Source organism: Dendrobates tinctorius, unplaced genomic scaffold (genome assembly GCF_039654945.1).
Source record: "Dendrobates tinctorius isolate UK_male_01 unplaced genomic scaffold, ASM3965494v1 ptg000254l, whole genome shotgun sequence".
Lineage (NCBI taxonomy): Eukaryota > Metazoa > Chordata > Amphibia > Anura > Dendrobatidae > Dendrobates > Dendrobates tinctorius.
Genome location: NW_027361921.1, coordinates 3,734,328 through 3,749,761, shown reverse-complemented (window position 1 = coordinate 3,749,761; position 15,434 = coordinate 3,734,328). Strand labels below are relative to the sequence as shown.

At 40.8% G+C, this 15,434-nt stretch overlaps 1 protein-coding gene across 1 annotated transcript in view; it reads left to right on the top strand.

Annotated features, from left to right (window-relative positions):
* LOC141067698 (growth/differentiation factor 8-like) overlaps positions 1-14,990 on the top strand; it is a 255,835-nt gene extending 240,845 nt beyond the window's left edge. Inside the window, exon 3 of the mRNA XM_073558112.1 lies at positions 14,232-14,990. Coding sequence (XP_073414213.1) covers positions 14,232-14,609 — 378 coding nt within the window. The 3' untranslated portion in view covers positions 14,610-14,990. The remainder of the gene's footprint in view (positions 1-14,231) is intronic.
* Positions 14,991-15,434: the final 444 nt, after the last annotated feature.

The window sequence follows — 15,434 nt, the reverse complement described above, 5'->3', positions numbered from 1 at the left end:
CTTTTACCTGCTTTTGAGTACCCTAGAATCTGCGGTATGGCTGGTGATTATGTTATGAATGGGTCACCGAGGAGAAAAAAAACAAAACAAGCTAAGTCACAGAAAGCCAGAGAGGTTGGTAACTATGCAGATTGCAGATCCCTGATCCTAACCACACAACTAGCTGCAGCCGTGGAGCGTTCCTACGATGATCCTAGACACTTCATCACAGCCGGAGAACTACATAAGCCAGAAGCAAGAAAAGGGGAAAACTAAATGCCCCAGAGCAGACCAAAAAGGAAAGACAGCCCCCACACATGTTTTGACGGTGAAATAAGATGAAAGCACAAACACAGGCAGGAAAATAGGCTGAGCAAACGATGGGGCCCAAACTAACTAGATAGGATAGGAAAGGAAAGACACTGTCTACAATCTTCAAAAAAACCTACAAAAATAATGTCCAACACTTCTGATAGCAAAATTAACCCTGAAGTCACTAGACTTCCCCCACTATCAGCCACCTGACTAAATGTCACTACTCCCCTGATGAATCTGTGGTAGATGAAACGCATTGGGAGACATTCAGAGGGAATCGAGCTACCCAGCAATTGATGTTATGCTGAAGTGTGGAGCCCCCTGGTAGTGAGCAGAATTTTGGTATCGCTATGTAGAACCACGATATCTGAGATAAGTACAATGTCATTTTTCTCTATGCACCAGTAAAGAGTCATATATGCAGTGATTTAAAGGGAATTTCCATACACTGTGCTCTGTGGGTGTTTGATATTGTACACTGGCTCACTCTCTTACGTTTTATAAAATGTTCTATATGGATGAAATTAGAGTATAGTGAACCATCTTACCCTATAAGGACAGCTTTTGTGGAAATATAGGCTGTCTCCGTGGAGTTGATGTTCGGGGACATAAGCCTACTACGCATGTTATTTGAAAATCCGAGGTGTGGGTGCGGAAAAAGGCACAATATAATACAATAACTGCTGTATTGTCCTTGTATAGGTTATTATCAGGCGGCATTGAATAGATTGTCATTGTATATGCACATATGCATGAGCACTTTGTATGGCACTTTTGTTGACATTATATATGTTTTTTAAAGGATGATTAAAAGTTATGCATTTAAACTACCACCACATGTAAACACGCAGTTGTAGTTTAGTACCGACAGCTGTCTGTGATAGCTGATAGGCACGGCAAAGAGTGCAGGGACCCATGCCTTTGGTCCCCGCACCCAGATCGCTGTAATCGGTCAGTCAATCTGACTGACCAATCGCAGCATGACTGCGCAGGAGATGCTGAAATATCAGCACCTCCCGCCCGGTCAGAGCAGTGGCTGAGCTTCTACACTAACAGCCAGGAGTGGCATCCGCACCACCCTGGCTGGTAACCACCTAATTGCTGCAATCGAGCATGATCGCAGCGTTCAGACGGAAGGCAGAGGGATGGAGCTCCCTCTGCCTTCAAATTGGCGTCCACGTGACGTCATCGTGGGGCCTGATCGTTGCCATGGTGATGTAGGGTTTTCAGGACGACCCCCGGGTCATCAAGCTATGGAAAGCATCTGAGACCACACTCACAGCATGGTGTCAGAAGCTTTCAGCATAGGTATAATGCACTGCAATGCTGGAGCATTGCAATGTGTTATACCTGCAATCAAAGTGAAAGTCCCATAAAGGGACTAGGTAAAAAAGAAAACTTTACAAAAAATATGTTAAAAAAATTTAAAAATATAAATAAAAAAATCCACTAAAAAATACACATGTTTATGTAAAAAATTAAATAAAAATGTACACGTTTGGTATCGCCGCATCCGTAAAAATCCGATATATAAAAGTGTCACACTAGTTAACCCCTTCAGTGAACGCCATAAAAAAATAGCAAATTTTGCTTTATCATCATACCGCTCGGAAAAAGTGGAATAAAATGCGATCAATAAGATGAGTGTAAAAAAAATAGTATAACTGAAAACACCATCTTGTCCCACAAAAATCAAACTGCCATACAGCTCCATCAGCGGAAAAGTAAAAAAGTTATCTCTCAGAATAAAGTAAAAAGGCCAAAATATAAAAAAAAAAATGAGGTATCGTTGTAATCGTAGTGACCCGAAGAATAAAGCTGCCTTATCAATTTTACCACATGTGGAACAGAGGAAAAAAAAATCCTAAATTGCTGGTTTTTGTTCATTCTGCCTCCACAAAAATCGGAATAGAAAGCGATCAAAAAATGTCATGTGCCCGAAAATGGTACCAATAAAAAAGTCATCTTGTCCCGCAAAAAAAAAAGCCCTGAAATGACTCTGTCAGCCAAAATATGGAAAAATTATAGCTCGCAAAATATGGTGATGCAAAAACTTCTTACAGAAAAGCGTCTTTTAGTTTTTGACAGATGCTAAACATAAAAAAGAATATAAATCTGCTTTTGCTGTAATCGTACCGACCTGAAGAATAAAGTCACCTAATCACTTATGTCACATGAGGAATGGTGTAAAAAATAAAACCAGGTTTTCACCTTTTGCAGATTTGTTTGTTCTGCCTCCCAAAGATCCCAGTAAGGCGATCACAATGGTTTACCCCCACATATGGGGTATCAGCATACTCAGAACCAATTGCACAACAACATTTGGAGTCCAATTTTTCCTGTTACCCTTGGGAAAATAAAAAATTGGGGGCAAAAAGGTGATTTTTGTGGAAAAAATATGATTTTTTATTTTCACAGCTCTACGATATTAACTTCTATGAAGCACTTGGGGGTTCAAAGTGCTCAACACACAGCCAGATAAGTTCCTTGGGGGGTCTATTTTCAAAATGGGGTCACTTATGGGGGTTTCCACTGTTTAGGTACATCAGGGGCTCTCCAAACACGACATGGCGTCCCCTCTCGATTCCATCCAATTTTAGATTCAAAACCTCAAATGGTGCTCCTTCCCTTCTGACCCCTGCTGTGCGCCTAAAGAGTGGTCTTCCTCCACACATAAGCTGTCGGTGTATTCAGGAGAAATTGCACCACAAATATTGTGGTTCATTTTCTACTGACTGATACTCTTGACAAAATTAAAAAAAATTGTGTCTGAAGTAAAATTTTTGTGAAAAAAAGTTAAATGTTCATTTCTTTCCTTCCACATTGCTTCAATTCTTGTGAAGCACCTGAAGGGTTAATAAACTTTTTGAATACGGTTTTCAGCACCTTGAGGGGTGCAATTTTTAGAATGGTGTCACTTTTGGGTATTTTCTGTCATATTGACTCCTCCCTAAAAAAATGGTTTTGTAAATTTTGTTAAAAAAATGAGAAATCACTGGTAAAGTTTTAACACTTATAAATTCCTAACAAAAAAAATTATGGTTCAAAAATTGTGCTGTGGGAAATGTTATTTATTAACTATTTTGTGTCGATTTATGAACATAAAAATTAGAAGTTTGAAAATTGTGAAATTTTCAAATTTTTTGCCAAATTTACATTTTTTTCACAAATAAATGCAAGAAATTTTTAAGAAATGTTATGGCTATCATAAAGTACAATATGTCACGAAAAATCACTCTCAAAATCAGTGGGATACATTGAAGCGTTCCGGAGTTATAACCATAAATTGACAGTGGTCAGATTTCAAAATTAAAACATGCAAAACAGAAGCCGCGGAGACACCATCACGTGTTTCTCAACGCAAGCAATGACCAGTCAGGTCTTTGCCCGGGAAGGAACAACCACGGGAAGGGCAGTCTCCAATGAAGGAAACCACCTATGCCAAAACATGGTATCCATCCACATACAGCTGTTTCGGGGTATTGCCCCTCATCAGTATGGAGTAGGAAACTGGCTGGTAGGAGCAATGCCTAGTAAAAAGACTATGAAGAGGAGGATGAATGAACTCATGGAGATCAACATCCGACACTGCGGAGACACCATCACGTGTTTCTCAACGCAGTGATTCTAGAGCACTGCCCCCATCCCTTATGGGAAATATGTAAAACATGCAAAACAGAAGCCGCGGAGACACCATCACGTGTTTCTCAACGCAAGCAATGACCAGCCATGTTTTACATATTTCCCATAAGGGATGGGGGCAGTGCTCTAGAATCACTGCGTTGAGAAACACGTGATGGTGTCTCCGCAGTGTCGGATGTTGATCTCCATGAGTTCATTCATCCTCCTCTTCATAGTCTTTTTACTAGGCATTGCTCCTACCAGCCAGTTTCCTACTCCACACTGATGAGGGGCAATACCCCGAAACAGCTGTATGTGGATGGATACCATGTTTTGGCATAGGTGGTTTCCTTCATTGGAGACTGCCCTTCCCGTGGTTGTTCCTTCCCGGGCAAAGACCTGGCTGGTCATTGCTTGCGTTGAGAAACACATGATGGTGTCTCCGCGGCTTCTGTTTTGCATGTTTTACATATTTCCCATAAGGGATGGGGGCAGTGCTCTAGAATCACTGCGTTGAGAAACACGTGATGGTGTCTCCGCAGTGTCGGATGTTGATCTCCATGAGTTCATTCATCCTCCTCTTCATAGATTTCAAAATTAAGACCCGGTAATTAACCTACAAAATGGATTGGTCAATAAGGGGTTAAATCTTCTGCCTTAGTGAGTGTGAGTGAGCTGAGTGTGACCAGAGCATAAGTGCGAACTGTGGTGTGTGACTTGTGATTCAATGAAGAGGTACTGTATTTGGGAATCCTTTAACAAATACCTTTGTGAATTGTGTGAATTCTTTTTCTACCTGTTTAATTTTTGGGGGCTTTCTTAACCTATTTTTTTCTCTCTATAGGATTAGTCTTTTATTTTACGATCTATGTGTTTAAGGGTTAACTACATTGCATTTAAATCCTGAGGTGTAGCTATACTCACAAGGGTTTAATTAAGGGTGGGGGTTCATAATTAAGGATTTATAAGTGGTAGCTGGTTGGGGATTCCAATTCTTTTGGAAGTACATTGAGCTTCAGGGTGGATTGCTGCTGAAAGGGAAAAAAATTTTTTTTAAATCTTCTGTCTTGGTGAGTGTGAACGAGCTGAGTGTGACCAGAGCATAAGTGTGTGACTTGTGATCCAGTGAAGAGGTATTTGGGAATCCTTTAACCCCCTTTGTGACCTTGGATGTACTATTCCATCCTTGTGCCCTGGGCAATGACCATAGACGGAATAGTGCGTCATACGTGATCAGCCGTGCTCCCAGGGGAGCGCGGCTGAACACGGCCGGGTATCAGCTGATTCTCACAGCTGACACCTGGCACTAAGAGCTGGGAGTGGTCATGGACCGCTCCTGGCACTTTAACCCCCCAGATCACTGAGATCAAACATGATTGCAGCATTCTGGGAGCAGGCAGAGGGGCTGTCAGCTGTGACAGCCCCTCTGCTTTTGGATCGGAGACCCCATGGCATGACGCGGGGTCCCAATTGCTCCCCTGGTAACCCGATGTCATCATGATGTCATCCCGGTTACCTGAGCTCAGAGACTTCCTGTCATGCGCACTGCATGTCGGGAAGTTTCTGATGTCAGTGTGCACAGAGTGTAGCGCTGACAGCTTATATAGCATGCAGATCTGCATGCCATATAAGCAATCAGCCTGCACAAAATGATTGTCCCATAGTGGGACACAGTGTAAAAGTATTCTTAGGGGCCGATTTTGTGGCCCCAATAGCATTCTATGGGGCTGCAAAATCAGCCCACAAAAATTCAATGGTACGCTGTGTGCCATACGGCCATGAGGGTCGTTTTTGAGGCCTTTTAAATGACGTATGGACATGGCCCTCATTTAAATCAATGGGGCCGAAAAATCAAACAGAAGTTTGTTTTTGTGGCGTGCCATCACTTCCGATTTTACGGAACACCAGGGTTTTTTTTCCAATACTATTTCCATAGTATTGGGGAAAAAAATCGGCAATCCGCAAACATTTTTTAAAGCCCATTATTGTGGTACACCACAAAAAATGCAGTGATATGGCCTGCAAAAACGGGCAGTAATACCGAACCGCAAAAAATGTGGTAAGTGTAAAATCAGCCTAAGAATGTAATTACATTTTTTTTAAAAATTGTAAAAATATTTAAAAAATAATAATAAAATCAATATTTATTCTATCATTAAATCTATATTTGAATTAAAAAAATGTAAACAATAAAAGTACACATATTTAGTATCGCTGCGTCTGTAATGACCCGACCTATAAAACTTTCCCTCTAGTTAACCCCTTTAGTGAACAGTACTAAAAAAAGGGCAAAACAACAATGCTTTATCATCATACCGCCGAAAGTGGAATAACACGTGATCAAAAAGACGGATGTAAATAACCGTGGAACCGCTGAAAACATCATCTTGTCCCGCAAAAAAAAGCCACTATATAGCTCCATCACGGGAAAAATAAAAAGTTATTGCTCTCAGAATAAAGCGATGCAAAAATAATTATTTTTTCAATAAAATAGTTTTTATTGTATAAAAGTGCCAAAAAATGATATAAATGAGGTATCACTGTAATCATACTGACCAGAAGAATAAAACTGCTTTATCAATTTTATCACACGCGGAACGGTATAAACGCCCCCCAAAAAAGAAATTCATGAATTGCTAGTTTTTGTTCATTCTGCCTCCCAAAAAACAAACTGCCATACAGCTCCATCAGCGGAAAAGTAAAGTTATCTCTCAGAATAAAGTAATGCTAAAATAATTATTTTTTCTATAAAAGTTTTTATGTAAAAAGGCCAAAACATAAAAAAAATAAGTGAGGTATCGTTGTAATCATAGTGACCCGAAGAATAAAGCTGCCTTATCAATTTTACCACATGTGGAACAGAGGAAAAAAAAATCCTAAATTGCTGGTTTTTGTTCATTCTGCCTCCCAAAAATCAGAATAAAAAGCTATCAAAAAATGTCATGTGCCCGAAAATGGTACCAATAAAAACATCAACTTGTCCCGCAAAAAACAAGACCTCACATGACTCTGTGGGCCAAAATCTGGAAAAATTATAGCTCTCAAAATGCAATGATGCAAAAACTATTTTATGCAATAAAAAGCGTCTTTTAGTGTGTAACAGCTGCCAAACATAAAAACCCTCTATAGATAGTAAATCAAGCCCCCCTTTATCACCTGCTTAGTTAGGGAAAATAATAAAATAAAAACATGTATTTATTTCCATTTTCCCAGTAGGGTTGGGGCTATAGTTGGGGTTTGGGCTAAAGTTAGGGTTGGGGGCGAAAGTTGGGGTTGGGATTAGGGTAAAGGTTGGGATTAGGGTTTAGGGGTATGTTAGGGTTAGGTTTGTGGTTAGGGTTATGGTTAGTGTTGGGGTTAGGGTTGTCTTGGGGTTAGGGTTGGAGTTAGAATTGGGGGGTTTCCACTATTTAGGCACATCAGGGGCTCTCCAAACTCAAAAAACGTCTGATCTCAATTCCAGCCAATTTTGCATTGAAAAAGTCAAACGGTGTTCCTTCCCTTCCAAGCTCTGCCATGCGCCCAAACAGTGGTTTACCCCCACATATGGGGTATCAGCATACTCAGGACAAATTGCACAAAAACATTTGGGATCTAATTTCTCCTGTTACCCTCGGGAAAATAAAAAATTTGGGGCAAAAAGATCTTTTTTTGTGAAACAAGTAAGATTTTTTATTTTTATGGCTCTACATTATACACTTCTGTGAAGCGCTTGGGGGTTCAAAGTGCTCACTACACATCTAGATAAGTTCCTTAGGGGGTCTACTTTCCAAAGTGGTGTTCCTTGTGGGGGGTTTCCACTGTGTAGGCACATCAGGGGCTCTTCAAACCCGACATGGCGTCCTATCTCAATTCCAGCCAATTTTGCATTGAAAAGTCAAATGGCGCAACTTCCCTTCCGAGCTCTGCCGTGCGCCTAAACAGTGGTTTACCTGCATATATGGGGTATCAGCGTACTCAGGACAAGTTGCACAACAACTTTTGGGGTCCTATTTCTCCTGTTACCCTCGGGAAAATAAAAAATTTGGGGCAAAAAGATCTTTTTTTGTGAAACAAGTAAGATTTTTTATTTTTATGGCTCTACATTATACACTTCTGTGAAGCGCTTGGGGGTTCAAAGTGCTCACTACACATCTAGATAAGTTCCTTAGGGGGTCTACTTTCCAAAGTGGTGTCCCTTGTGGGGGGTTTCCACTGTGTAGGCACATCAGGGGCTCTCCAAACCCGACATGGCGTCCTATCTCAATTCCAGCCAATTTTGCATTGAAAAGTCAAATGGCGCAACGTCCCTTCCGAGCTCTGCCGTGCACCTAAACAGTGGTTTACCTGCATATATGGGGTATCAGCGTACTCAGGACAAGTTGTACAACAACTTTTGGGGTCCAATTTCTTTTGTTACCCTTGGTAAAATAAAACAAGTTGGATCTGAATTAATTTTTTTGTGAAAAAAAGTTAAATGTTCATTTTTTTAAATCATTCTAAAAATTCATGTGAAGCACCTGAAGGGTTAATAAACTTCTTGAATGTGGTTTTGAGCATCTTCATGGGTGCAGGTTTTAGAAAGAAAATACCCAAAAGTAATACCAATCATATAGACCCCTCAAAGTGACTTCAAATGTGATGTGGTTCCTAAAAAAATGGTTTTGTAAATTTTGTTGTAAAAATGAGAAATTGCTGGTCAATAGTGTTGAGCATTCCGATACCGCAAGTATCGGGTATCGGCCGATACTTGCTGTATCGGAATTCCGATACCGACTTCCGATATTTTTTCAATATCGGAATTCGGCATCGGAATCGGAAGTTCAAAGTTGATTGACAGACTGACGTCATCATGATGCGTGGTGTGTGCGCATCATGATGCGCCGTCATTTCGGGCCTTCCGGGGGTCTCTGCCGGCCTGCCGGGGGGCTGTGCCGGCCTGCCGGGGGGCTGTGTGGACTGCCCGGGGTCTGTACTGGCCTGCCGGGGGGCTGTGCCGGCCTGCCGGTGGTCTGTGCACCCTGTGGGGGTCTGTACCGGCCTGCCGGGGGGCTGTGCCGGCCTGCCGGTGGTCTGTGCACCCTGTGGGGGTCTGTACCGGCCTGCCGGGGGCCTGTGCCGGCCTGCCGGTGGTCTGTGCACCCTGTGGGGGTCTGTACCGGCCTGCCGGGGGGCTGTGCCGGCCTGCCGGGGGGCTGTGCTGATGTCCGGGGGTCTGTGCAAGCATCGTCCGATGGGACTACAAGTCCCATCGGGCGATGCCTGCTACCATGACAGTGATTGACACATTAGCCAATGATGGGACAGTAGTAGTCCCATTATCCGGCTAATGTGTTAAATGTTAAAAAAAAAAAAAAAAAAATACTACATACATACTACTTGCATGCTACATACATAGTACATGCTACATACATAGTACATATATACTACATACATACTACATACATGCTACATACATACTACATACATGCTACATACATACTACATGCATGCTACATACATACTACATGCATGCTACATACATACTACATGCATGCTACATACATACTACATGCTACATACATACTACATGCTACATACATACTACATATATACTACATACATACTACATACATGCTACATACATACTGCATGCTACATACATACTACATACATACTACATACATACTACATGCATGCTACATACATACTACATGCATGCTACATACATACTACATGCATGCTACATGCATGCTACATACATACTACATGCTACATACATACCACATACATACTACATACATACTACATACTACATATATACTACATGCATGCTACATACATACTACATGCTACATACATACCACATACATACTACATACATGCTACATACTACATACATACTACATGCATGCTACATACATACTACATGCATGCTACATACATACTACATGCCACATACATACCACATACATACTACATACATACTACATACATACTACATGCTACATACATACTACATATATACTACATGCATGCTACATACATACTACATGCTACATACATACCACATACATACTACATACATGCTACATACATACTACATATATACTACATGCATGCTACATACATACTACATATATACTACATGCATGCTACATACATACTACATGCTACATGCATGCTACATACATACTACATACATACTACATACATGCTACATACATACTACATATATACTACATGCATGCTACATACATACTACATATATACTACATGCATGCTACATACATACTACATGCTACATACATACCACATATATACTACATACATACAATACATTCATACAATACATACATAGACATACAGTACATATAACATAGAGTAACATACTTACCAATACTTGTCACATTGTTCCCCGAAGCTATTGTCTTTTCCGGAATAAATATTAACATAACAAACCACAAAAATACTCACCCACGATCCGAAGCAGTCCACGAGTGTGTCCCACGACGATCTTGGGTAGAGAACGGCAGCATCACATGATGCTGCCGTTCTCTACGGGCTGCAGGAATCCAATGACGGAAGGTAGGTATCCTTCCGCACTGTATTCCTCCGCCACTTAAAAAAAAAAAAGTCCCTAGTCTCACTTTATGCCATTGCTGCGGCATAAAGTGAGACTAGGGACTTTTTTTTTTTTTAAGTGGCGGAGGAATACAGTGCGGAAGGATACCTACCTTCCGTCATTGGATTCCTGCAGCCCGTAGAGAACGGCAGCAACAGCTGATGCTGCCGTTCTCTACCCAAGATCGTCGTGGGACACACTCGTGGACTGCTTCGGATCGTGGGTGAGTATTTTTGTGGTTTGTTATGTTAATATTTATTCCGGAAAAGACAATGGCTTCGGGGAACAATGTGACAAGTATTGGTAAGTATGTTACTCTATGTTATATGTACTGTATGTCTATGTATGTATTGTATGTATGTAATATGTATGTGGTATGTATGTAGCATGTAGTATGTATGTAGTATGTATGTAGTATATATGTAGTATGTATGTAGTATGTAGCATGCATGTAGTACATATGTAGTATGTATGTAGCATGTAGTATGTATGTAGCATGCATGTAGTATATATGTAGTATGTATGTAGCATGTAGTATGTATGTAGCATGCATGTAGTATGTATGTAGCATGCATGTAGTATGTATATGGTATGTATGTAGCATGTAGTATGTATGTAGCATGCATGTAGTATATATGTGTTATGTATGTGGTATGTATGTAGCATGCATGTAGCATGCATGTAGTATGTATGTAGTATGTATGTAGTATATATGTAGTATGTATGTAGCATGTAGTATGTATGTAGCATGCATGTAGTATATATGTAGTATGTATGTAGCATGTAGTATGTATGTAGCATGCATGTAGTATATATGTAGTATGTAGCATGTAGTATGTATGTAGCATGCATGTAGTATATATGTAGTATGTAGCATGTAGTATGTATGTAGCATGCATGTAGTATATATGTGTTATGTATGTAGCATGTAGCATGCATGTAGCATGCATGTAGTATGTATGTAGTATATATGTGGTATGTATGTAGCATGCAGTATGTATGTAGCATGCATGTAGTATATATGTAGTATGTATGTTGCATGTAGTATTTATGTAGTATGAATGTAGCATGTATGTAGTATGCATGTTGTATGTATGTAGCATGTAATTTTTTTTTTATTTTTTTTTTACATTTAACACATTAGCCGGATGATGGGACTACTACTGTCCCATCATTGGCTAATGTGTCAATCACTGTCATGGTAGCAGGCATCGCCCGATGGGACTTGTAGTCCCATCGGACGATGCCTGCACAGACCCCCGGAGCCTGCACAGACCACCGGCAGGCCGGCACAGCCCCCCGGCAGGCCGGCACAGCCCCCCGGAGCCTGCACAGCCCCCCGGCAGGCCGGCACAGCCCCCCGGAGCCTGCACAGCCCCCCGGCAGGCCGGCACAGCCCCCCGGAGCCTGCACAGACCACCGGCAGGCCGGCACAGACCACCGGAGCCTGCACAGACCCCCTGGCAGGCCGGCACAGCCCCCCGAAAGGCCCGTACAGACCCCAGAGAGGCTGTACAAGGGCAGGAAAGGGTTTTTCTTATTCCGATACCGGAAGTCCCATAGACTTGAATGGGACTTCCGGTATCGGAATCGGCGATACCGATACTTTTTTTAAAGATCGGCCGATACCATCCGATACGATACTTTGAAGTATCGGACGGTATCGCTCAACTCTACTGGTCAACTTTTAACCCTTATAACTTCCTAACAAAAAATGTGGTTCCAAAACTGTGCTGATGTAAAGTAGACATATGGGAAATGTTACTTATTAAGTATTTTGTGTGACATATCTCTGTGATTTAAGGGCATGAAAATTCAAAGTTGGAAAATTCGCAAAATTTTCTAAATTTTTGCCAAATTTCTGTTTTTTTCACAAACAAGTGCAAGTCATAACAAAGAAATATTACCACTATCATGAAGTACAGGGTGGACCATTTATATGGATGCACTTAAATAAAATGGGAATGGTTGGTGATATCAACTTCCTGTTTGTGGCACATTAGCATATGGGAGGGGGAAACTTTTCAAGATGGGTGGTGACCATGGCAGCCATTTTGAAGTTGGCCATTTTGGATCCAACTTTATTTTTTCCAATGGGAAGGTCATGTGGCACATCAAACTTATTGAGAATTTCACAAGAAAATCAATGGTGTACTTGGTTTTAACGTAACTTTATTATTTCATGAGTTATTTACAAGTTTATGACCACTTATAAATTGTTCAAAGTGCTGCCAATTGTTATGGATTGTCAATGCAACCCTCTTCTCCCACTCCTGACACACTGATAGCAACAGCGCATTGTTTTTCTTGTGAAATTCTCAATAAGTTTGATGTGTCACATGACCCTCTTCTCATTGAAAAATAAATCCATATAAAATGCCCACCCTGTACAATATGTCATGAGAAACAATGTCAGAATCACCAGGATCCACGGAAGCGTTCCAGAGTTATTACCTCATAAAAGGACAGTGGTCAGAATTGTAGAAATTGGCCTGGTCATTAGTATACAAACCACCCTTGAGGGTAAAGGTATTAAGCAAGAGCTCAGATCTTTAGGTCAGTTCTCCTTCAGAGCACACAGAATAGTCTGTAAGTCCAAAGTTTTCACTTTTATCTCCTGGACCACACCATAGAGTGGAGATATGGTGAACAGCAGTCCCACCCAAACTCTTTAAATGTTCACAATAAACCTTGACCCCGCTCAGTGCATCATATCACTGAAAGTAATAACATCAGTGAAACATATCTTCCTTCCCACACATTACCAGTGGCCCTCTTACACTACTCACAAATTTGGTTGCTTCTTCAAAGGGCTTCAGTGACTGACATGCATCCTTCATTAGCTACCAATATCAGATCTCAAAGTAAACCATGCTCTAGTTTAGTTTGTCCCCCTCCACGTCTCCTGGTGTATTGGCCTGTCTCCTGGTAGCACCTCCAGGCTCTGTAAACTATGCTGACAGACACAGCAAACCATCTTTCCACAGCTCATATTGCTGTTCCATCCTGGATGAGCTGCACTACCTGAGCCACTTGTGTGGGTTGTAGAGTCCATCTCATGCTCCCACAATTGTGAAAGCACAACCAACATTCAAAAGTGACCAAAACATCAGCCAGAAAGCACTGGTACTGAGATGTTGTCTGTGGTCCCCACCTGCAGAACCACTCCTTTAATGAGGGTGTCTTGATAATTGCCAATAATTTCCATCTGTTCTCTATTCCATTTGCACAACAGCATGTGAAATTGATTGTCAAACAGTGTTGCTTCCTAAGTGGACAGTTTGATTTCACAGAAGTTTAATTCACTTGGAGTTATATTCTGTTGTTTAAGTGTTCCCTTTTTTTTTTGAACAGTGTATATATTTATTTAGGATGGGAGGCCTCAGTCCAAATCTTGCACCAGGGTTCATCAGAATCTAGTTACCTCACAGGGAAACAGTCTAGTCGGATTCGGTCTGGGAGCATGTATATCACAAACGTGTGTTCACATGAGTGCCGTTTCCAGCACTGACATTGGAGAAACATCACAGTATGCAGACAAGTCATTTTAGATTGGACAACCACTTTAAGTGTGGACTAGATGGCCCATCTTATTGTTCCGAAAATATTTTTGTTTGTAAAAAAGCAAACCCTTAGGACGGTCAAAATTTGAATGACAGATCATGTGCAATTTGTATGTATGTAGCACAATATTATATTTCCTCACCTGTTTTCTATTTGTATTTTTCAACAGATGCCTTTTATTGAAGTGAGAGTGGTAGACATGCCAAAACGATTTAGAAGAGAGTCTGGTATTGACTGTGATGATTCATCTGGATCTATGTGCTGCCGTTATCCATTTATAGTAGACTTTGAAGATTTTGGTTGGGACTGGGTTATTGCACCCAAGAAATATAAAGCAAACTATTGTAGAGGAGAATGTGGACTACAATTTCTGCAAAAATATCCCCACAGCCATGTTATTAATCAGGCAAACCAGAAGGGTCCTACTGGACCGTGCTGCTCTCCAAATAAATTGTCTTCTATTAATATGCTTTATTTTAATGAAGATGCAGAAGTTATTCAAGGTAAAATTCCAGGAATGGTAGTTGACCGTTGTGGGTGTGTATAAGCATTACTTAACACTAGAACTACTGCATGTTTCATAATACCTATAACTACCATTAGGGGTCATTTTGACCCCCATTCAAAAGTACTGACTCTGGAGTAAAAATAACTTTTTTGTTGCCAACAAATTAAAGAACGTTTATTTTAACTTAGTAGGAACAGTGTTAAGATCAAGTACAGCACGCATTTTCCTTTTACATGGTCATAGCATGCGGTGTCCAACAGTTAAAACAAACAGTACTTTCTTCCACTTTCCCAGTGCATTTTCCACAAACTGGTTTGTTACAGCTTGCTCAAGTTTGAGCTGTTTTGTTTTCGTTGCATCTTCCAACTCCACATTTTCGACGCTTGCGGATTTCTTGTCCTTTTGTTTGTGGTTCAGACATTGGGGATGATGGGCCACTTCTTCTGACTCATTTTCAGATAAATTCTGAAGACATTTCATAATTTTATCACTTGTCAGATCCCTCTGCTTACTGATGCTTCAAATATATGTCGCAAAAAGGGACTTGTAAGATCGCAGAAGTAATAAAACGACACTGTACAAACATGCAGAGTTGTAGCTTCAACTGTAATGTTTGCTACTGAAGTGCAGACAGAAATTGCTACAAGAGACATGGATCAAACATGTTCAGACAAGTTTAGACAAAACAAAATGCTGAATCATCCCTGATATGCAAAGATACAATTATACTCTACAACTAGGGAGAAGCACTGTTATTTTCTGTACTCTGTAATATTAGGTGACTTGCCTACTACTACTTTTATGTATGGGGTCAAATTGACCACTTCAGTACTTATAAGTATGAATAGTAAAATCCGGGCCCCT